At 42.4% G+C, this 21,884-nt stretch overlaps 1 protein-coding gene across 2 annotated transcripts; it reads left to right on the top strand.

Moving 5' to 3' along the window:
* Positions 1-343: 343 nt before the first annotated feature.
* On the top strand, positions 344-21,657 carry lamb1b (laminin, beta 1b). 2 transcript variants are annotated; one of them, XM_068306603.1, is made up of 33 exons: positions 344-484; positions 866-1,038; positions 4,013-4,148; positions 5,671-5,744; positions 6,242-6,430; positions 6,596-6,659; positions 7,248-7,450; positions 7,819-7,939; positions 8,109-8,297; positions 8,630-8,806; positions 9,600-9,712; positions 9,889-9,968; positions 10,130-10,265; positions 10,346-10,504; positions 10,992-11,125; positions 11,199-11,319; positions 11,815-12,001; positions 12,159-12,302; positions 12,378-12,609; positions 12,684-12,847; positions 12,941-13,165; positions 13,493-13,710; positions 14,335-14,431; positions 17,013-17,382; positions 17,459-17,643; positions 18,007-18,248; positions 18,379-18,585; positions 18,663-18,807; positions 19,218-19,425; positions 19,709-19,850; positions 20,456-20,632; positions 20,726-20,885; positions 20,984-21,657. In XM_068306603.1, exons 1-33 carry the CDS (start codon positions 451-453, stop codon positions 21,118-21,120), a joined length of 5,343 nt encoding a protein of 1,780 aa, XP_068162704.1. In that variant the 5' UTR covers positions 344-450; the 3' UTR covers positions 21,121-21,657. The 2 variants fall into 2 exon arrangements, with proteins under 2 accessions (XP_068162704.1, XP_068162703.1); XM_068306602.1 differs by having other exon boundaries at positions 12,684-13,165.
* The last annotated feature ends 227 nt before the right edge of the window (positions 21,658-21,884 follow it).

Raw genomic sequence — 21,884 nt, 5'->3', positions numbered from 1 at the left:
AGCTAGACTGTATAGAGGGTAAAATGGATTCAATCAAGTATCAGGAAATACTAGAAGAAAATGTTTCCCCATCAATGAGGAAGATGAAGCTTGAGCATCTCACAGACATCTCATAGAAAATGGAAGTTATGGAATTTGAAGTAGGTGGTTAATATTATAGAACTAAAGTTATTTGTGTTGAGCTGCTGTTCTTTAGTGATTTAATTATTTCATTTAAACTCAAATAAACGTCAGTTGGAAGCTTTTAGTTCCAATTGTAAATAGTTCGGCACTGATCACACTTCATAGATCCAGTTCTGCGTCTTTTGGCACTGTCTACATGTCATACAGGCGCACTTCCACCAGTGAACTCCCTCTGTCTCTGACTTCACACTTCATACACGCGAACACACACTCAGCAGCGGAACGCATCCACATCATTAACCTGCTGTCGATGGTCCGAGCGAGGATATGTCGCTCATAATCCACGTTATAACGACTTTGGGTGAGTTTTTTATTTTAAAACACCGTCTGTATTAAAACTGCCCCGTTGCTTTCAGCTCACAGGGAGGAATTTCATGTGTAGATGCCAAAAGTTCTGCACATGTAATGAAAGCCATATGAAAACTATTATCCGCTGTTTTCCCAGAAAAGTTCAGCTGTAATCGTCGTTCACAGAGACGATCCCTATGATTTTAATTCAGCCGAGATGATCTGATGTATGGTTCACGTCATCTGGGTTTGGATCAGAAGCAGCAGGACGTATTTTTAAATAAATGATTAAAAAAAATAAATCTGAAGTTTCTTATTGAAATCAAAACAAGACCCGTTTGAGCTGTTTTTAAGATGTTTGCGTGTCATCTGACGGCTCTGATCCTCCACGCAGCCCTGTGGGGTCCCGTGTGGGCACAGCTGCCGGAGTTTGCCGATGTTTGCACGGAGGGCAGCTGCTACCCCGCCACGGGGGACCTGCTGATCGGCCGGGCGCACAAACTCTCCGTGTCCTCCACCTGCGGCCTGGAGCGGCCGGAGCGCTTCTGTATCGTCGGACATCTGGAGGTAAAGACCGAAATCAAGATTCCACTGCTTGTAGGGTTTGATTGATAAGTTTGTGATCAAAGGCTTGATATCACATCACTGGTCTTAAACTTTCACATCAGATTGTTTTCCTTCTCTTTGGGAGATAAAGTTGAATAAAACTGTTTTCTTTCTATATGCCGTAAATGTTCCAACTAAAAGCATTTCAAAAAAGAGGATTATCTTGGAAAACATGCATCCGTCAGTTTTTACATCTTTTCTTTTTTGAGTGCAAGGACCAAATATTTTATATATTTATGTATATTACATTTTATAACAGGAGCTACAGGAAAAAGAAAGATAGGAAACCCACGTGAAAAGACATCAAGGACACAGTATCATTGGTTGAAGATTACGTTTCACCATTAGTGATAGAGATGCATTACATACAGACACTACTGCGTAAATGTTGTGTGATCACATGTTCCTGTGACAGGGAAAGTTAAGCAGTTTTAATAAAAAAGTAGAACATTACAGTAGAACAAGTAATGACAAAAGAATGTCAATGTAATGAGAAATGAATACGCATACCACAATTAAACTGTCCTCTTTACTTCAACCAGAATTTGTCCAAAGTAAGATACAAGAACAAAAACAGAATCAATAAGCAAACCAATCAAACTGTATCTACTGTACACACACTCAGTTTATGCTCGTCAACATTTGTCTATAGAAAGTTCCATTTTATATACAATACTGTAAATTTACTCAACACCGTGTTTACCACATCGCATTACATAGAAGATATATTCAGACTATGCTGTACACAATCTGACTTTCATGTACACATGTCCTGTATACACACAGTTTTGCATTTGTTTATATCTGTGTCCATGTCTTCCTCTAAATGTGTTGTCTGCACGCTCCCATAACGACAATTGATTCATATGAACTTTACAATTAATCTTGACTAATGTTAACAATATCAGACAGCCTGGAATCACTGATTATCGCTCAGCACTGCAAACGTCCTGCTCCTCCCATGCGCCCCAAGAGGGTGAATGGGAGAAACAAAGGCCTTTTATTCTAACATTATCACTGCTTCAGTTTTATTCAAACATGTAAATCGTTTAAACATTGTCTTTGATTTAAAAATATACTAAAAAATGTTATGTCATGTTCCCTGTAATATATTGAGGATTTTCTCAGTTCTTCACAGGACTCATTAAAGTGATATAAACTGTGAAAGCAGTACAGAACTCCTACATGACAGCTTTATGGCTCTAACTTATTGCTTATTAATTCTTACTTGAGAAAAGGTTCAGCTGATCTCATCTCAGAATTCATCATGATATTTCAATACGGATCAAGCCCACACTGACATGATGATGGAAGTTAAATTCTTTTTCTGCAATACTATTAATAATAAAACCAGAGATCTTATCTGTTTTTAACAAGGGAAACATCAGAGATCACAGCATTGTGAAATCTCTGATGTCTTACGAGAAAAAGCAACGTGGTTGAGATGTTGAAACCACAATGGTTTGTTGTTTTTGTGTCAGAAAATGTCTAAAGGAGTAACTGAGAATCAAAATAGTTGCAGATAAATTGTCTCCCGCACAGCTTCATGTACAACATCTTCTGCTTTCTGTCTTATCAAGTGGGAGTTCAGACATTCCTCTCCACAATAAAACTGCTGTGTGCCTCACAATCATGTCCCTGTGTGCATGTGGTCCGGGGCGAGGAGAGGGATATTCTGTTTATCACATCCCCTTTGGCGAGTTGGCAGTTTGAATGGTGTCCTTATGAAGTCACGGATACACAAAGCTTCCTGAGGATGAGCACAATAGAGTATGAGCTGAACAAAAAAAAAAAACAGGAGGCAGGGAGCTTTTAGTGGCAAACATTTCTCTCCTAAGTGGACCTACTTAGTGGGGTTTGCTCACATTTCAACACACACATAGTTGGCTAGAGCTTGGAAATTGAGAAACTTGTGTCGTCTGTTCACACGCTGCTTCACTGTGAGATTTAAGGATATGTGCATATGTGTGTGAACCGGGGTGCATGCCAAACCATCTGGTGTGCAGGCAAGGCCTCTGCTGACCAACACAGGGAGTGCATTATAACATAATGATATACAGCAGACACCGCCCAGACGGGTGCAGGAGCAACTCAATGCATCAAAGATTTAAATTCACCTTTCTGGAGTTTCTCAGACACCACATAACTCATACCATCAAAAACTATGTGGACATCTCAGTATGTTGTTTTTTCAGCATGGTGGCGCAGCGAGTAGCGCTGTGGCCTTACAGCAAGAAGGTCGTTGGATTGGTTCCACCCTGGGCCTTTCTGTCCAGAGTTTGCTCCCATCACCAAAAGCATGCAACTTAGATGAATTGGTCACTTCAGATTGTTCGTAAGTGTGAATGTGAGCGGGTGTCTGTCTTTCTGTGTGACCCTGTGATGAACTGGCAACTTGTCCAGGGTGTACCCCACCTCTCACCCTTAGTCACATGCCTCATTTTGCTCTGCTTACATATTGCTGCCTGCTTTTTCAGCACCATCACCCCAGTGATGAGGCTGAAGCCTAACCCCCCAGAATCAGAGATACAGGTGGACATAAGTCAGGAGAATCAGCAGACATCGTTAGTCCTTCATCAAATCCGATCTGAACAATTTAGTCAGAATTCATCCATAATTTTTCATTTACATTTAACAAATGTGACAGTTCCTCCCTTTTCTTTGTCTCGGGGGATAAAAACCAGGAGTTTGGGTAATGTTGGGGGATGAAATATTATCTTTAGGGAACTGTGTTGGAAGCCATAGTGAAAAAAATGTTGATAATGAGTTTCGTGGATCAACCATAAACGAGAAAATCACTCACTCACTCTTTTTGTTGAATTATATTGTATATATATACAGTATATTCGTATTGTGACAAATGCACTGAATGCAAAACTGCTAATGTGGTGACAGCTTAGAAAGTAACTGACCCTTGGTGTTTTCCTTTCATCAGGAGGAGAAGAAATGTTTTATTTGTAACTCCAAAGATTTATACGATGAGGACAGCAACCCCATCAGCCACAGGATTGAGAACCTGGTCACCACCTTTGCCCACAATCGCCTCAAAACCTGGTGGCAGTCGGAGAACGGTGAGAACCAGAAAATACACACAATGAAAGAGTCCTGCTCACTCACTTTACGCGAAGGGAGCGCAGCACAGCGTGTGAGCTCTCCGTCACACTGTTCTCATGGGAACCCGACCCAGTAATGACTAGACAGGAGATCACAGGGCCCATTCACTGTAGCCAATCACAGCCGGACTGTGGGGCGGAGCTTACAGGTGTGCTGAGGAAAACAGATGTGTGCAATGCAAACACATGTGTCATCACTTAAACAAACACAGTCCTTTAATGTTCAGAAAAAGGAAGTGTGTAATAAGACAGCAGACATTTACAACGAGAATGAGACAGATTCTTGAAGTGTTTTCATATAAAAATGTCCTGGAGAGTGATAAAAACGCATTAAAAAGGCATTTGTGGTCACATAAATTTTTTTTTTTAATTTTTATTGGTGCCATTTGACACCAAAGTATGCATGAATCATAATTTTACTATATTTACAGAATGACAGTGTTTTCATGCTGACGGTAACAGTTATATATGACAACCATACCAATTCTGTTCATGTCATTTCAGTCAGTGTTTTATTCAGTGCAAATTTTACCAAATAAATACATGTATACTGAACTTACATAATAATAACGTATCCATCTAACATAAAGTTATTTCAATTGCCCCTTGGGGACTAATAAAGTTTTTTGAATTTGCATTTGAATAATGCAAAAATTTCACCAAGTGATTCAATGCTGTTACCTGATCAAGTCTCTGAATGTACGACATGTGTGAGGTAAAGACACCGTCCTCAGTTTGAACCCTGACAATAATCACATTAAAGCAGGTTCCCATACCCTCAAACCCTGCGTAACTCAGCTCCCATATTGGTGCTCCACATGTTCTCTTCCCAATGGTGGGAAACTGTCAGTAGTGTGAGTCATGAGGGAGTGACAGCCAGCACTGCAGATGGCTTTGAAAAGGCAGGAAGCTGCAGATACGTAATGGGTTTGCTTGGGATTTCCTAATTCCCCAGTAGTAGTCCATTCCAGTTGCTTCTTGGCTTTCCAAGAACCAGCTGTTTTCTTCCTTTTTTTTAATTCAAGTTCAAATTAGGCGAATTGTAAGTGTAGATAATCAAATTTAAACGATAAAAATTTTTTGCACATTGCGTTGATTCTTTATTTTGTATACGGTGCAAATTTTAATTTTTTAATTTAAATTTTTTTAAAATTTAATTAAATTAGCTAACTGACATGTTAGCGAGCTGATGATGACATATTTAGGATTAAATGTATCGTCTAAAGAACATCTTGAACTGGAGGTTACATTTTTTCGTAGGTGGGCAATAGTTGCAAACCAGCTCCCCTCAGCTGCATAAACATGTGTAGCAAGTGTGTAAATATTTAAAAGGAGGTATGTTCAAGCATGTGAGGTCTGTCTGGGTTACATATGACAACTCTGTTGAAAGTTGAAAGTGAGTTTTTTATGAATGCTAACAGAGAGAGAGATTTAATTGTTAATTTCCTGTGTTGTTGTTTTTTTTTCTCCCCAACTGCAGGTGTGGAGAATGTGACAATCCAGCTGGACTTGGAGGCCGAATTTCATTTCACACACCTTATCATGACCTTCAAGGTGCCTGTTCACACGCAGACACACACACACACACACACACACACACACACTCACAGATGAAATCCTACCGTACTTGTTGGCACAGAGATAAACAGTGTCAGACAGCTGCGGCAGAGAAATGTGGAAATTGACTTTTTGTCTCTGGAGAACGGTGGGAAGAGTTGAAGGATGATGAGCTCTGAGCACTAGAAAAACATTACTGCCGTCACATGGTCGGCCACGATGGCAGCCAGCTGCATCCGTGGCCTTTTCAGATTTTAAACTGGACATCACACTCAAAACGCACCATCAAATAAACACTTTCCATGTGTGTCCCATCCCATCCTGTTCTGGAACCAGTTGACAGGAAAGATCAACACCTCTGACAGCCTCCACCCTTTCAGTAAACTAACACCATCGCTGATAATCATCTTTTGGTTACTCCACCGTTCAAAAACATACATTAATAACAAGATTAGCAATGAGTTAGCAATGTCTTTATCCATCTACTTCTGCAGACGTTTCGGCCTGCTGCCATGGTGATCGAGCGCTCCATGGACTTTGGGAAGACGTGGCAGGTCTATCGTTACTTCGCCTATGACTGCGAGTCTTCCTTCCCGGGGGTGTCTCCCGGACCGCTGGTCAAAGTGGACGAAATCATCTGTGACTCCCGTTACTCAGACATCGAACCATCTACCGAGGGAGAGGTGACTCAGACTGTGGTTGTTGTTGTTTTTGAGATAATGTTGTTGAGTTTATTCTTTATAATGTTTTATTCACAGTCATCTTGAGTTTCTTGATTATGTAGAATTTAGTAGATTTTAATAGAAAATGCCCCACAGACTCACAGAAGTCTCTACTTTCTATTTTAGGTGATATTTCGGGTGCTGGACCCAGCCTTTGAGATAGATGACCCCTACAGCCTGAAGATACAGAGTAAGCTTCAAAATAAAAGAAGGATGTAAAGACACTGAAATGAAATGAATGTCAGCTTTCCATCCTTTTTTTTTCCCTTTAAATCCAACAATCTGCTGGATAAGTGGTGGATCCAGGATTTAGTTTCACTTAACATGGCTGGATAATTAGTTCATTGCACTGGCAATACAATGAGATGGCAGGAATTGTTTTAATGTTTGTCAGATAAACTGTTATCTAAATTATCTAGAGAGAGTGATCGCTGACCTCTGCAGGATTCATATTATTTCTGGTAACTTTCTGGTAACTTTCAGTCCAGGTAACACCCACCTGTAGCATTTATGCAGCGCTCTGAAGTCACACAGGAAGAGGGCAGCAGGGAATTTCACACTTGGACGTGACTCAGCCTTTGTGCACTCACATTAGTCCAGACTGAGACACACTCACACACATGTTCAAAGGCCTGGTGTGAAGTATGTGGTGAATACTGTGGTTGTATGATGGACAGAGGTGACATTCTTGAGATCAGAATAATTTAGCTTTTAGAAGGGCGGTCATACGTCTTACATATATGTGATTGCACCCCTAATCTTCTACGTGTGTTTTCAGACATGCTGAAGATCACAAACCTCCGGATGAACTTCATGAAGCTCCACACGTTGGGTGACAACCTGCTCGATTCCCGTGAAGAGGTGACGGAGAAGTACTACTACTCCCTGTATGACATGGTCGTCCGCGGCAACTGCTTCTGCTACGGCCACGCCTCTGAGTGCGCCCCGATGGATGGAGCACCGACTGGAGCTGAGGGCATGGTACGTCGACCTGAACGCAGAAATAGACAACAGAAAGCATGCAAGGCTTGATATTTAATCTTATCTCCATGGAATTTCATTAAGTTGATGTAAAGCATATTTAAGAACATTCTTTTTGTGGACTTAAATGATGACTTCAATATGGAACACATCATCTTGATGGGCTTCTAATTTTTCCTGAAATAGCTTGTTGGTAGATATTATGTTTATTTTGTCTTGCAGCTTAATTTCACAATCTTAATTCATTTGCATTAAGCAGTACCTGAAGAGTGTCACAGCAGTTATCTGTCTTAGAAAGACGAGATGTATGATTGACTCATCAGATCTGGTGGTGGTATAACTGGTGATCATTTATTCTGTGTGAGTAGGTCCATGGCCGGTGTGTATGTAATCACAACACTGAGGGCCTGAACTGTGAACGCTGTCAAGACTTCTACCATGATTCGCCTTGGAGACCTGCGGAGGGGCGAAGTACCCACGCGTGCAAGAGTAAGAATACCACCAGTTCACTCATCACTATGCATGTTAGCTTTCTCACTCAAAAGCTGAAACTAGCCTAGCTTAGCATAAAGCATTCAAACTGTAATGATGTAGTCAAAACTAAAATCAAGGAACTACTTCCTGTAAATTTCTATTTCTACTTTTTGTCCTTCCTCAGGGTGTGAGTGTAACCAACACTCCACGTCCTGTCACTTCGACCTGGCTGTTTACATGACGACTGGCAACACCAGTGGAGGCGTGTGCGAAGACTGTCAACACAACACTGTGGGACGCCAGTGCGAACATTGTGCACCTTTCTACTACCAGCACCCAAACCGAGACCTTAGGGACCCCAATGTGTGCGAGCGTAAGTCACCTCTCTGTGACCTCTGACCTCTGAGTGACCTCCAATGCACTCCACTAACACATCAACCAACACGTTGGTGAACTCCTCAACTGTATAGGACTGACAGTAGGGATGTTGAATGTTGGGACTATGACAGGAAAAGGATAGAGAGTTGGTTGATATGACATGATTTCGTTCAGGAATGAAATGTTAATCTTGTGTTTCCCAGCTCAGCTGAAACATCCTTGAGGAAGTCGTGACCTGAATTGTCTCTGGAGATATCTTTTCATATCAAGGTGCTAACATGATTAGCGTTAAGGTCTCCCAAGGACATTTTTTTTATGTCTCTACAGCGTGTAACTGTGACCCGACCGGGTCCCTGCAGGGGGGACTGTGTGACACGTGGACCGATGTGGTAGCCGGCCTGATCTCAGGTCAGTGTCGATGCAAAGCCAACGTGGAGGGCGTGCGCTGCGACCGCTGCAGACAGGGACACTTTGGACTGGGACAGGGTGCTGACGGCTGTCTGTGTAAGTCAATACATGCTAGATTACAGTTTTTGAATGATATATCTTTTAAATCTATATATATATATATAAAAATATGTCACCTTTTTGCTCAGGAAAAAAAAAGCTGAGTTAAAATTTTGTAATTACAATTGCTGATATAAACACTATTCATAGGATGGAGGGTGGATATTTATGAATATACAGTGCACCCTCGTTACTCGCGGTTAATTCGCGCCCCACTCTGTGCAGAGTTTACATGTTTTCCCTGTGTCTGCGTGGTTTTTCTTTGGTTTGTCGGTTTCTTCCCACCTTCAAAAATATGCGTTTCAGGTTAATTGGCCTTTCCAAATTGACCGCAAGAGTGAGTATGTGTGTACTGTCTCTGTGTGGCTCCGCGGTGCACTGGTGTCTGCCTGGAGTTTCCCCCGCCTCTCGCCTTCAGTCAGCTGGGATAGACTCCAGCTCCCCGTGACCCGCTACAGCAGATGAAGCGGTTGGAAGATGAATGAATGAATAAATCACTATGATCAAAAATGAATTAATGAGTTAATTTACCCTTAGAGAAACATTTCATTTAGTAGACCTTGCAATTTGTCTATTAATGTAATAAGGCTAAGCTTGAACAATTTAAAATATCCTTAAATTGAGAAGTCATTCATTTGGTCTGTGCTTTGTTTTTAAAAACTATTTAAAATGTTCATATAGTCATTTGCACGATGTTTAACAGCCCAAACATTTTACAATCCCATTAAAAGTGAGTCAGACTGACATAGTTGAATCTGCTGCTTCATTGTGTTGCTGTATCTTTTGGCAGCTTGTACCTGCAACCCGCTGGGAACGCTGCCGGGAGGAAACTCCTGCGATTCAGAAACAGGACGTTGTTTCTGCAAGCGCCTCGTAGACGGGCACCACTGTGACCAGTGTCTGGTGCGGATCCAAACCCTGGATATTTGACCTTTGTGTGTGTGTGTGTGTGTGTGTGTGTGTGTGTGTGTGTGTGTGTGTGTGTGTGTGTGTGTGTGTGTGTGTGTGTGTGTGTGTGTGTGTGTGTGTGTGTGTGTGTGTGCAGTATTTATGAACACATGTCATTTTTTGCCCTGTAGCCACAGCACTGGGGTTTGTCCAATGACATGGATGGCTGCAGACCATGTGACTGCGACCAGGGCGGAGCTGTCCACAACATGTATGTTTAAAGACCGTGTTTATGGATTAAATAGTTGATTCAGTGTGTGTAAGTCAGCTACCACATTTAACAAATAATCACTAGAGAAACTGGAGTAAAGTCAAATTTCATCATTGTTAAGTTGTGAAATGAAGAATGTAAAACCATGTCTCCCTCCACAGCTGTGATCCTCACTCGGGACAGTGTGTGTGTCGAGAGCACATGTTTGGACGGCGCTGCGATCAGGTGGAGTCTGGATTCTACTTCATCGCTCTGGACCACTACACCTACGAGGCGGAGGACGCCAAGCACGGCCCTGTGAGCGGATTTATTTCACCTCCACATTCATTATGTGGTGCTTTTATGTGTGGCTTTGTTGACCTCTTCCTCTCTGGCAGGGTGTGACGCTGGTACAGAGGCCTTATCCTCTGGACCGCAGTCCTACATGGACCGGAATGGGCTTTGTTCATGTCCCAGAAGGAGCGTACTTAGAGTTCATCATCAACAACATCCCGGAGTCCATGGACTATGACGTCCTGATTCGCTATGAGCCACAGGTGACGCACAAAGACATGAATAGAATTAATAAGTGAACAGAAAATCTTCAAGTTAGTGCAGTATTTTAATTGATCACATCAGTCACCAATATCCATCACATAGCTGTCACTGAATAAAGGAAGGTCTAGTTATTTGTAGAGCTGTAGTTTATAATACATATTATGTTAATAGAATAAACCACACCATTGACTATGACATGTGGAAATTTATTCAGTTATTGAAAATATCGCTTTCTGGGTGGAAAAAATATTTTCATAGCGGGTGTCTTTTAAGTAATCTCATGGTTCTGCAGTTTATTCTTATTTAGAATGAAGTTTTAAACCTTATAAAACTTCAAACTTTAATAATTCTTTAAATTACAGACAGAGCCCAGGAACATGTTTTAGCTTTCTGAAAAGATTAATAAACATCCCGCCTCTTAACAGAACCCAGCCAAGCTGACTTCCTGGCTTCATAAAGGACATAAATGTGTTTACGTGCTTACAGCTGCCACAGCAGTGGGAGCAGGTGAATGTGCGACTGCAGCGGCCCGTCTACAACCCCCCAGAATACGCCGGGCACTGCAGCAACTCCATCCAGAGCGGAGACGACCAGACCGTTTCTCTTCCACCGGGATCCAGGTGAGATCTTAGCCCGATGTCGTCCGATAGCAACGCGTCGACGACACGCCCTAAACTCTCTGTTTTATCACAGGCATGTGTTACTGGTGAGGCCCATGTGTTTGGAGGAAGGACTGAACTACACCGTCCGCCTCAGTCTGCCGCTCTACCAGCCAGTCAGCAATATCCAGAGCCCGTACACACTCATTGACTCTGTACGTTGGATTCAATTCATTTATACATTCCCTAATTATCTTAAACACATCCTGTGAACTTCTTGTGCATGAGATTTGGGGGGGGGGGGGGTCTTGACTGATGAATATCCATTAGGTTGTGAGGATTGCAGGTTCTCTAGCTCCCTTCTTCACTCTGATTCTCTCTAATAAATCAGAAATCAACTGAAATACATCGTCGGCTTGAATGAAATTATGGATTTCTCTCACTTTTCGCATTGTTGGGAACATGTTGGATCATTTAAGTATGGAAGAACAAACAATGGTCAACTCATTTTGCAGAAGCTAGATGGAAATGCTGCATTGTTGTCCCAAAGACAGCCTGTTCCTCCATCGTTCATGTGAACAAACACCAAACGTACCCTGAACATCTGAAATAACTCCCTCTGCTCTGCGATTCTCTTCCATCTACCCGGTGTTTTTATTCTGGCTTCCATTCCTGACTGACCGCTCCTCATCCACCCCCTCCCTTTACAGTTGGTGCTGATACCCCGGGTCAGGGAGCTGGACATGTTCCATGGGATCGATGGTGAGGGAGCGTGGGATACGTTCCAGCGCTACCGCTGTCTGGAGAGCAGCCAGAGCGTGGTGAAGAGCCCCATGACCGACATCTGTAACGACTACATCTTCAGTGTCTCTGCTCTGCTGCACAAAGGAGCCATGGGTACGACGTTTCATCACCCTACATTTGTGTTTGAATGGTGGATATTTCTTAATATGTGCACTTGATTTAAACCAAAGGTGACTATAATTGAAACACACTTAAAATTTTCCTTGAAATATTACATTTTAAAACTCTCTACCTCATCTTTATTACCCAGCATGCCAGTGTGACCCTCAGGGTTCACTCAGTGCTGTTTGTGAGCCCAGCGGAGGTCAATGCCGGTGTCGAGCCAACGTCGTCGGCAGGAACTGCGACAACTGTGCCCCGGCTACGTTTTTGTTCAGCCCCTCTGGCTGCAGAGGTAAGTGACGGGTGTGATCGTGTGTCTGCCATCCATCCCACAAGCAGGAAACGTGATTTGGTGATTCTCCTTCAGCTTGCGAGTGCGATCCTCGGGGCTCGGTGAGCGTCTTCTGCCATGAAGCGACCGGACAGTGCGAGTGTGTCCCAGGGGCCTCTGGGCGGCAGTGTTCCCACTGCCTGCCAGGCTTCTGGGGCTTCCCCATGTGCCGGCCGTGCCACTGTAACGGCCACAGCGAGTACTGCCACCCCCAGACCGGAGAGTGTCAGGGCTGCGGGGACTTCACTACTGGACACCACTGTGAGAGGTGAGCCCACCACAAACCCACAGTAGTTAAAGCACCTTCATAGAACTGATTTGTTCTTTTAACTCTACCTCCAGATGTTTGGAAGGTTACCATGGTGACCCAGAGTTGGGTTCAGGGGACCACTGTCGCCCCTGTATGTGTCCCGATGGCCCGCAGAGTGGACGCCAGTTTTCTGACAGCTGTTACCTTCTGCCGAATACGGACCAGCTGATGTGTGTGTGCAGCCCTGGCTACAAAGGTATATCACACACACACGCATACACACACAAGCCTTTAAAGTACTCAAAGCTCTCTGACTTTCGTGTACTTCCTGTTTCCTGTCCTCGTCCAGGGGTCAGGTGTGATGAGTGCGCTCCCGGTTACTTTGGGAACCCTCTGGTGCCCGGCGGACGCTGCCTGCCCTGCCAGTGTAACAACAACATAGACATGCATGACCCCGGGTCATGTGATCCCCGGACGGGTGCCTGTCTAAAGTGCCTGCATCACACCGAGGGTTACGCCTGTCAGCACTGCAAACTGGGTTACTATGGCAACGCGGCCACTCAGAGCTGCAGGAGTGAGTGTGATTGTCAGTGTGGCACCATTACCGTAAAAAACTGATTGTGACCGCTTGTTCCATGTTTATATCTAATTTAAAAATATAATGTTTTAAATCCTACTCATCATTTTAAATTGACTCATAAATGACCTGCTCTCCTTAAGATAAAAAAAAATATTTTGACTCCTTTAAAAGTAATCACAAAAGAATTAAATGGAAATTTAACATTTTTAGATGGACCTGTCTTAACATACGCAGGAAATTTAGATTTTTATCTTTTAGGTTTTATTGGCAGAAGTTTGGATGCATGGTTATTGAACCCTGATGGATTTCTTCCCTTTGCAGAGTGTATGTGTTACTCAGTGGGAACGGTACCTCAGGCCTGTTCCTCCCCTGATGACTGTCAGTGCAGTCAGAACAGCGGACAATGTCCTTGCCAGCCGAACGTGGTCGGGCAGAACTGCGACCGTTGCGCCACCGATACGTGGAACATCGCCAGCGGGACGGGCTGCCAGCGCTGCGACTGTGACCTCGTCCACTCCTATGGATCCTCCTGCAATGAGGTGAGTGGTCCGAGGGCCACAATCACCCATCACGTTTGCATAATTTCCTGCATTAGAATTACTGCAGCTGTTCCGATCTGCTCTGCCTGGTTTGGATGTAAAACTGAATCCCAGAGCAAAATCTCTCAATAGACTATTGTTACCAAAATTTTCCTCACACAGCATTGGAACCAGCCAACAATTCCCATTGAGGGAAAGGATGACTGTAACTCAGTGTGATCAGCCTGTTTAATCACTGAGGCCTGTTTGCATGAGAGTTGTGATGTATGAACTCCAGCTGTTCGGGAATTAATTCTCTCTCCCTCCCTTTCTGCAACTCTGTATTGCTAATGCACTTTAACTAGAATGTGTGTATGTGGGAACTTAATGAGTATGGCTGTGTATACACCCATACACACACACACCCACACACACACACAAATATTTGGTTTCTGTGTTGACTGGCTACTTTCCATTGAGGGAAGGAAGTCTCAGAACACACTGCTGTAATACTGAATACTCATTGCTTTTAGAGGGACAAGCACAACTAAAAGTGAAACAAAAGACATAAAACTGTTTGAATCCAAGTTCTTCTCACTTGATCAAATATTATATTTTTGACCTGACGTTGTGTTTTCGCTCTAGGTCACAGGACAGTGTTCTTGCAAGCCTGGTTTTGGTGGTAAAACATGTCGGGAGTGCAGAGAGCTCTTCTGGGGGAATCCAGAGGTCCAGTGTCACGGTAGGCCATCGGCCACCACCGCCACAATATGAACAAGCACAGAAACACTGACAGAGTTAAAAGAGACTTTAAATCTTTAATTACATGCTTCCATCACTCGTTTGTTTATATGAGTATAACAAACATATTTGAACCATAAGACAAACTCTACTCTAGTCACTATTTTGCAGTGTGTTTTTGTCGGAGCTTTTTTTTATTTCAGCATTTTTCAGCCCATTAGTTTTAGTTATATTTTCTGTTTTGCTTCATTCATATTTACTAAATTAACTAATGAGAGGCAGTCAGACTAAGTTGCCTACTAGTGATCATTTTGCTCAGGATGTGGTGAATCACAAAACAGAGTTAAAGAGAGCAGCGTCCTGTCACCGACAGATGTGTAATGAGTCACTTATGAGTTATTTTACCCTATCCTAGTGCAAACCAAAAATAAATAAATACAAGCATAAATACAGCCTTTAAACAGAGGTTTTAATGAGTCTTTTTCCATAATAATACTCTGCCTCCTCTTTGACATTTATGGTGGATACATTTTGCCTGAACAACCAAGAGCACACCACTAATTTCCTTTGCCATAAAAACTCCTTCATTGTGCTGTTAATATGTTTAGAGGTTCTCTGGGGGAGGGGTCTGAGCACTCTTAAAGATATTTAAATCATATGGATGCTGTTTTATTCAAATTCAAAACTCTAAGTTCTGTCTGAACTGGTCTGTTTTCCTTTCAACTTGTCGGATCCTTGAAGGTGTTGAAGGCTTCCTCCTGAGTCACCGTGATGAAACTTTATATTGTCTTTCCATTGAGTTTCTCCTGGGATTTTTGTGTCTGTTTGAAGTTTATTATATGAGGAAAAACTAGGAGTGATGTCTCATGAAATATTTGGCTTTGTCAGACAGCGATTAGATGTCTGCAGCGGTTTCATTATCTTCCAAACAATCCGCTGGACAGTACATCTGCTGAAATATCAAAGCTGATGTACTCGGCTCAAAGCAGCCCACACTCAGAGAAAGAGTGAAGGAGTAGGAATAAAAAAAGAGGCAGAGAAGGAGGGGATTGGAGAGTGACCTTTCCTTTCATGCTCATGAGAACCAGATGTTCTTCAGAACTTCCAGGCATCCCATTTTGGTCATGCACCAACGCCCAGAGGATCCGGGAGCTTTTAAACCATCTGGACCTCACTTTCTATCTGCACAGATCAGACAGTAATGCGTAAAGTCACGGGGAATCTGAGTGCTGTGACTGTGTTACTGAGAAGTGTGGGAGTACAGTTAGGTTGTGTCACATAGCGAGGATAATAAAGCCTCTTTAAGATGCTGCCAGGTTCTCTTGTCCAGTTCAGATGTTGTTGGGACCTTAAGGTGTGATTTAAGGGGACCAAACAAGATGACTTCATTAGTATGTGGCCATGTTTGACACGTCCCTGTTAACGGCTCTTAATCACCATATATGCTCCGACCCAAAGGTGTAATATTTCACCCTGACTAAAACAAACAACCTTCTGCTCCATAAATCACAAATAAATACAGCAGACTGATCTCATACACCGCATTCCTTCTTCCAGACTTACAACCTCCTCCTCCTCGTCTTTCCCTCTAGGGAGGGCAGCTCAGTGTCTCAACTCCTGGTTGAGTCGTTATGACCATCGAGGTCAGGTTCATCTCCAAGTTTATTTATCAGACGTGCTGAAGTTGGAATAAACTGTGGGTTCAAATGGCTCGTTTCCCTGGGGAGATTTTAAAACTGTACAACGTCTCATACAATCAATCCAGATTTAATTATTAGTAGCCCATTAGGGTTCACATAAGCTTTAGACAGACTGTAGCATTTGATATAAAGTTTAATTTGTCAGGTAAATTCATAAACAGATAATCTTTTACTTACTTTAAAAACACAAGATTTTTTTTCTCTACATTTTCTCTAATTTGTCATTATCCTGAAGCAGGGGGCTACTCCAGATCTTATTAAAAATTTCCTTTACATTACAGATGAAACACATTTTGATGTTTTTACTCCTTTCTCATTAATAATCCATACATGGAGTAAAACAATTGCCCATGTTAATGGTGTTGATATCTGTTCATGTGTGTTTGTTGTATGTTGCAGGTCAAGATAATACACAAAATATGTATACATAGGATATGATCTTATTTACTCACTATATGCTCACAAATAATGTTGGAAACATGCAGCTCCTCTGAGAAAATGAGGTTCCTAATTTTTTAAAATGCATGATGATGAAATAAATGCTCTATGGAGTCCCAATATGAAAATGAGATTTATAGAAAGTAAAATTTGTGAGTAAAAATTTGCTAAAAAAAAATACAGTAGAAAATTTCCATCAGAAATTATTACTGACAAAGTAAAGACTATTTAGTCTCTCTCTTCTTCCTTGTCATCATTTTCCATTAAAATGTTTATGATGTGTTAAAACAGATGAATCAAATATGAAAAATATTAACAAAACATTTCACTTCTAGACAAAGCTAGTACCTGATTACTGTAGTTATCTGTGTGGTGAATGCCTATTCCAGGATTATTTTAATTCTTAGAAAATTCCTTTGACTTCCCCCCTTTGTGTGTTTCCAGCTTGTGACTGCGACCCTCGAGGAATCTCCAGTGAGCAGTGCCATCGTGCCACAGGCCAGTGCGCCTGTGTGGAGGGCGTTTCTGGCCCACGGTGTGACAAGTGCGCCAGAGGCTACCAGGGTGAGTTCCCCACTTGTGAACCCTGCCACCAGTGCTTTGCTGTCTGGGATAACGTGGTCGACGAGCTGACCAATCAAACTCAACGTCTGGAGAGCCAAGTGAAAGAACTCCAGAACAGCGGAGTGACGGCACCGTACAAAGAGTTAGTGAGCAGCCTGGAGAGAAACGCCAACGCTGTGCGAGAGATCTTAGAGGGAAACCCTGCAGCGGTGAAGCTGGAACAGATACAAGAGCTGATGCATCAGATCACGTATGTCCCTAAACACACATAAAGATGGAGTAGAATAAGTTTGTTTGAGTTCATTATTATAATGTTGTGTTCTCAGGGGTGTGATGTCCTTCCTGAATGGAAAGTTGAACACAACAGAGGAGACACTGAACTTTCTCCACGATGACTTCAACGCCACCGATGCAAGATTGGAGGCACTGACTGACGAGGCCAACCAGTTGGAGCTGAGCATCCAGGAGCTGAAACAGCAGGTGTACAACGCCAAGAACACCAACATCCAGGGTGAGAAGGAGTACCTCACTCACTGTCTGCCCAGGATTGTCTTTTCATCTGAGTCCTGTTGTTTGTTTGTTTGTTTGTGGAGTGGTTTGATAGCAGGATCACTCGAAAACTACAGAACTCTATCCCAAGTAAATGGTGGATTAGGAATAAAACAACTTTTTACACTATTATACAGAACATTGAGGTGCAATAAAAGTATGACAGTCTTAAACGATTATTATTATGAGTATCCTGACTAGTGCACCTCCAACAAAGAAGCATCAAATAAACAAGCTGTGTAATCAGAATATTAGCTTCACATTCGAGTTATGCATGTTGAATAATATCGAACAAACTTTGATAGACTTGCATGTGTGTCTTCAGGTGCTATGGACACTATTTCAAGTGCACACACACAGTCTGTAATGGCGGAACTCCGTGCCAACGCCTCCACCAGTGATCCCGGAAACACAGTGGAGCAGTCAGCCACAGTACGGAAAGCCACAGAGGATAAAATGAGTTCTGATCAGAAGGAGTTTGATCGCAAGCATCAAAGAAACACCAAGAAGCTGGACAAGCTGTCCAACGATCTGGACCAGTTTGACCTGACAGAGTTTAGTGAGCAGGTGAGAAAAACTGAGGGAGTAGAAGGTGATCCATTACATTACAGGACATTTTTCACAAAATATTTTCCATGACAAATGTCTGAGCTCAACCTGAGGTATGTTGGTGATGACGTTTTTCACGTCTCGACAGATGTGTGGTGGTGCAGCTGAGGGTGACGACTGCCTTGACGCCCCCTGCGGTGGTTTAGGATGTGCTGACGAAGGCGGAGAGCCTCGTTGCGGTGGAGAAGGATGCGGAGGCCTCGTCAAAACGTCCCAAACCGCTCTCAAATCAGCCAAAGACCTGGACCAGGAAATCCTGGCAGCGATGCAGGAGGTGGACAAGCTCTCTAGGATGGTGAGCGAACATCAGATTTGTTTTAGCAAGCATTTCAAATGAAATGATAGCAAGTCATCGATTCCGTTTGCCGTCAGGTGTGGGAGGCCAACAACCGCGCAAATGAGGCCAAAGTAAACGCCATGGAGGTTCTGATCAAATCCAACCGGAGCAAAGAGAGAGTGGAGCAAAGCAACGAGCAGCTGCGTAACCTCATCAAGGAGATACGAGACCTGCTCACCAGTAAGTTCAGCATAAACACAGACATCTAACAGATTTTAGTTTTATACTAGGCTGTAGATAAAATACTACAGTGTATTTTACTAAAGTGTAAAATACTGGAAGCAATTACTTACATATATGTAACTAAGTCTAGTGTGATACTTGTTCACAGTATAAGAAAAGTCAAATCATTCTTTCAAGAGCAGCAATTTTTGGAAATTATTGATGTGTGTAAACTTTTATATGTTAACTTGAAATATAAATTTTGTGGATGATACTCTGGCAGAAATAATTATTTGCCTAATCCCAATGGGGCTGGTTAAAGATATTTTATTTAACATATAATAATTACTTTTTAGATTTCTCAATATTCAATGAAGTTTTATGCAATTGGTGCCTAAAAAGACCCTGTTTTGTCTTTTGTAACCTAGACGACAAGGCAGACGTGTCTGTGATCGAGGCGGTGGCCAACGAGGTGTTAACTCTGGAGATGCCGACATCAGCAGAAAAGCTGCAGGAGCTGACAAACGAGATCAGGGAGAAGGTCAGCACCCTGACCAGCGTGGAATCCATCCTGAATCAAAGCGCTGAGGACATCCAGACGGCTGAGAATCTTCTGAAAGAGGCCAAGGCTGCCAGGTAACGTGTCAACATGTAATTTATCTGTCACATTTCTGTACAGAAACTCAATGAGAATATATAAGAATTCATTATGATTTCTTCTAGTCTGTCAAGACAAGAAACACTCAAGTTATTCTTATAAAACATTTCGAGGTTATAAGAATATTTAGTATTTTCTTTTTTTTCTAACACCATGAACAAGTCATAAATCTGATGCCCCTTATTTATTTTGTGAATAAATAAAGATAAATGGAACTCTCCCAGCTAAAGAGGACTAACATATACACAACCTGTTCCTCAGTGAGCGAGCGTCTAACATGAAGGAGACAGCAGAGGCAGTGAAGGCGGCCCTGGACGAAACTGAGCGCGCTCAGAGCACCGCAATGGACGCCATCCAACTGGCCCAGAACAACACCAGGGGTACCCTGGATCTGCTGGTTTCTGTAAGTCTGCAAGATAACAGAATATATTCAGTGGGGATGAAGCCAACGTGGATTAAGTCTCAGCAGTTAGTGATGGCGTCGGTTTTAACAACAGTTTTCATTAATTTGCCTGTAAAATGTAAAAAAAAAATCATTTATCATTGAATATGTGTGGGCTGGTTATCCATCTACACTCATCTGATGAACACGATATCTCAGGAATACACATTTTTGCAAATTTAGCTCAAAGGTATACGCAAGCCACAAGAACTAATTTATTTAAATTTAGTCACCAGAAGTTAAAGGTTACTGTAGATTTGCAGCTGACCAAACCATTCTCACGTATGTGATATGGTAGGAAAGCTTTGAGGTAATTTCTTTAAATTTGGTGTGAATGAACTCGCGTATGAACTGGTCAGATCATTATTCAATACCAAACCTCAGAAAAAGAAGGGGGGACTGTGGCCTTATCTCACATTTAGTCACATTTTGATTTGGTGAAATCTATTCTGGCTTTCTTCCTTTAAACTGCTGATTTCATAGATGAAACGCTTTTTTTCCGTTACTTTTAATAGAAATATTACTACTTGACATTAGTTTTCTATGGTCTTCTCACTGTGCGTCAGGTGGAATCTGAAACGGCCACGTCGGAGCAGAAGCTCAGTAACACCACAGGTCGTCTGGTTCAGCTGGAGAGGGAGGTCGGTCTGCTGAGACAGAACAACCTGGAGGTGAACCGCGTGGCGGACACGGCCGATTGGATCACCGAACAAGCCAGACTGAACGCAGAGGAGGCACAGCAGGTCTGTCACACGACACACACACGCTGTTTCCACATCCTGACATTTTGGAAACATGATTTCATCGACAATAGCGCTTATTTGTTTTCTGTGAAGGAGTTCGAAGTAGATGTGAAAGATAAATTCGAGGAGGCGGAGGACCTGGTGGAGGATAAAGGGGAGGTGGTGCTGCAGGCGAGGAGGAGAGCGGATGAACTGCAGCAAGAGGCCAAAGAGCTTCTCGAACAAAGCAGCAGCAAGCTGCAGAGACTTGGGGGTAATGTTAAAATATTCATGTTTTTGACGTGTTGGGGACATTAAAAGTGAAAATACACCAGATGTCAAACTTCACTCCTGGGGTTTCTGTGTTTGCAGAGTTGGAGAGGTCGTACGAGTCGAACCAGCAGATCCTAGAGTCCAAAGCTGCAGAGCTGGCCGAGCTGGAGCAAACCGTCCGGCGGATCCTGGACGAGATCAGCTACAAAGTGACGCTGTACAGCACCTGTGTGTGATCACACAACCTCACACTGTCCTCAGGAGCGCTGGCTGAGATTTTAATGGTGCCAAAGGCTTTCAAAGCTCCACAAAATTTTACAGCTATCAGGACCAAACCTTGTGATGTGTTCTACATTGACAATAGATTACTTTACAAGGACTCCCTTGTAAAAGAGATTTTTAATCTAATCTAGGATATTTTCCGGGTTAAATAAAATTATTTGTGTGAGAGCCAGAAGATTAACACCCAACCACTTTTGATAATGGTCACAGGAAGTATTTTAAGCTGTAAAGTTGCCAAAAAACATTAAAATACTGAAGAAAGTGCCAAAGAAAACCAGGAAAAGAAGTGACCTCAATCCTACAAACCAAGAATGTGGAGAGAAAATAGTTGTATCAGATACAATTCACAAATTGAAATATATGAACATTTTGGTAGAAATATAATGGAAGCAATGTTTATATGTACACAAATTCCCCAAAGGTATGAACCTCTATCTGGACCAAAAAAAAAAATTTATGACTAAAAAATAAAACATCTAATTTGACTATTACTGAAGCATCCATGTGGTTCTTTTATTCTCTTTGTTGAAAAAGTTTCACTTTTTAAATTTACATTAATTTTCCAGGTTCTCAGGTTTACACAGAATTGATATTAGCCGCCTTTGAATCTGACTGAAGATCAATCAGATTTCTGAGCACAGAAATTTGCAAAAGCCTATCACAACTGTGAAGTAGAACTTGGATTCAATGCTACACCTGCTAACTACAATGTAGGTCT

The sequence above is a fragment of the Antennarius striatus genome, chromosome 22, assembly GCF_040054535.1.
Source record: "Antennarius striatus isolate MH-2024 chromosome 22, ASM4005453v1, whole genome shotgun sequence".
Classification (NCBI taxonomy): Eukaryota; Metazoa; Chordata; class Actinopteri; order Lophiiformes; family Antennariidae; genus Antennarius; species Antennarius striatus.
The sequence above is the reverse complement of the archived record's forward strand: the minus strand, read 5'-3'. Positions and strand labels throughout refer to the sequence as shown.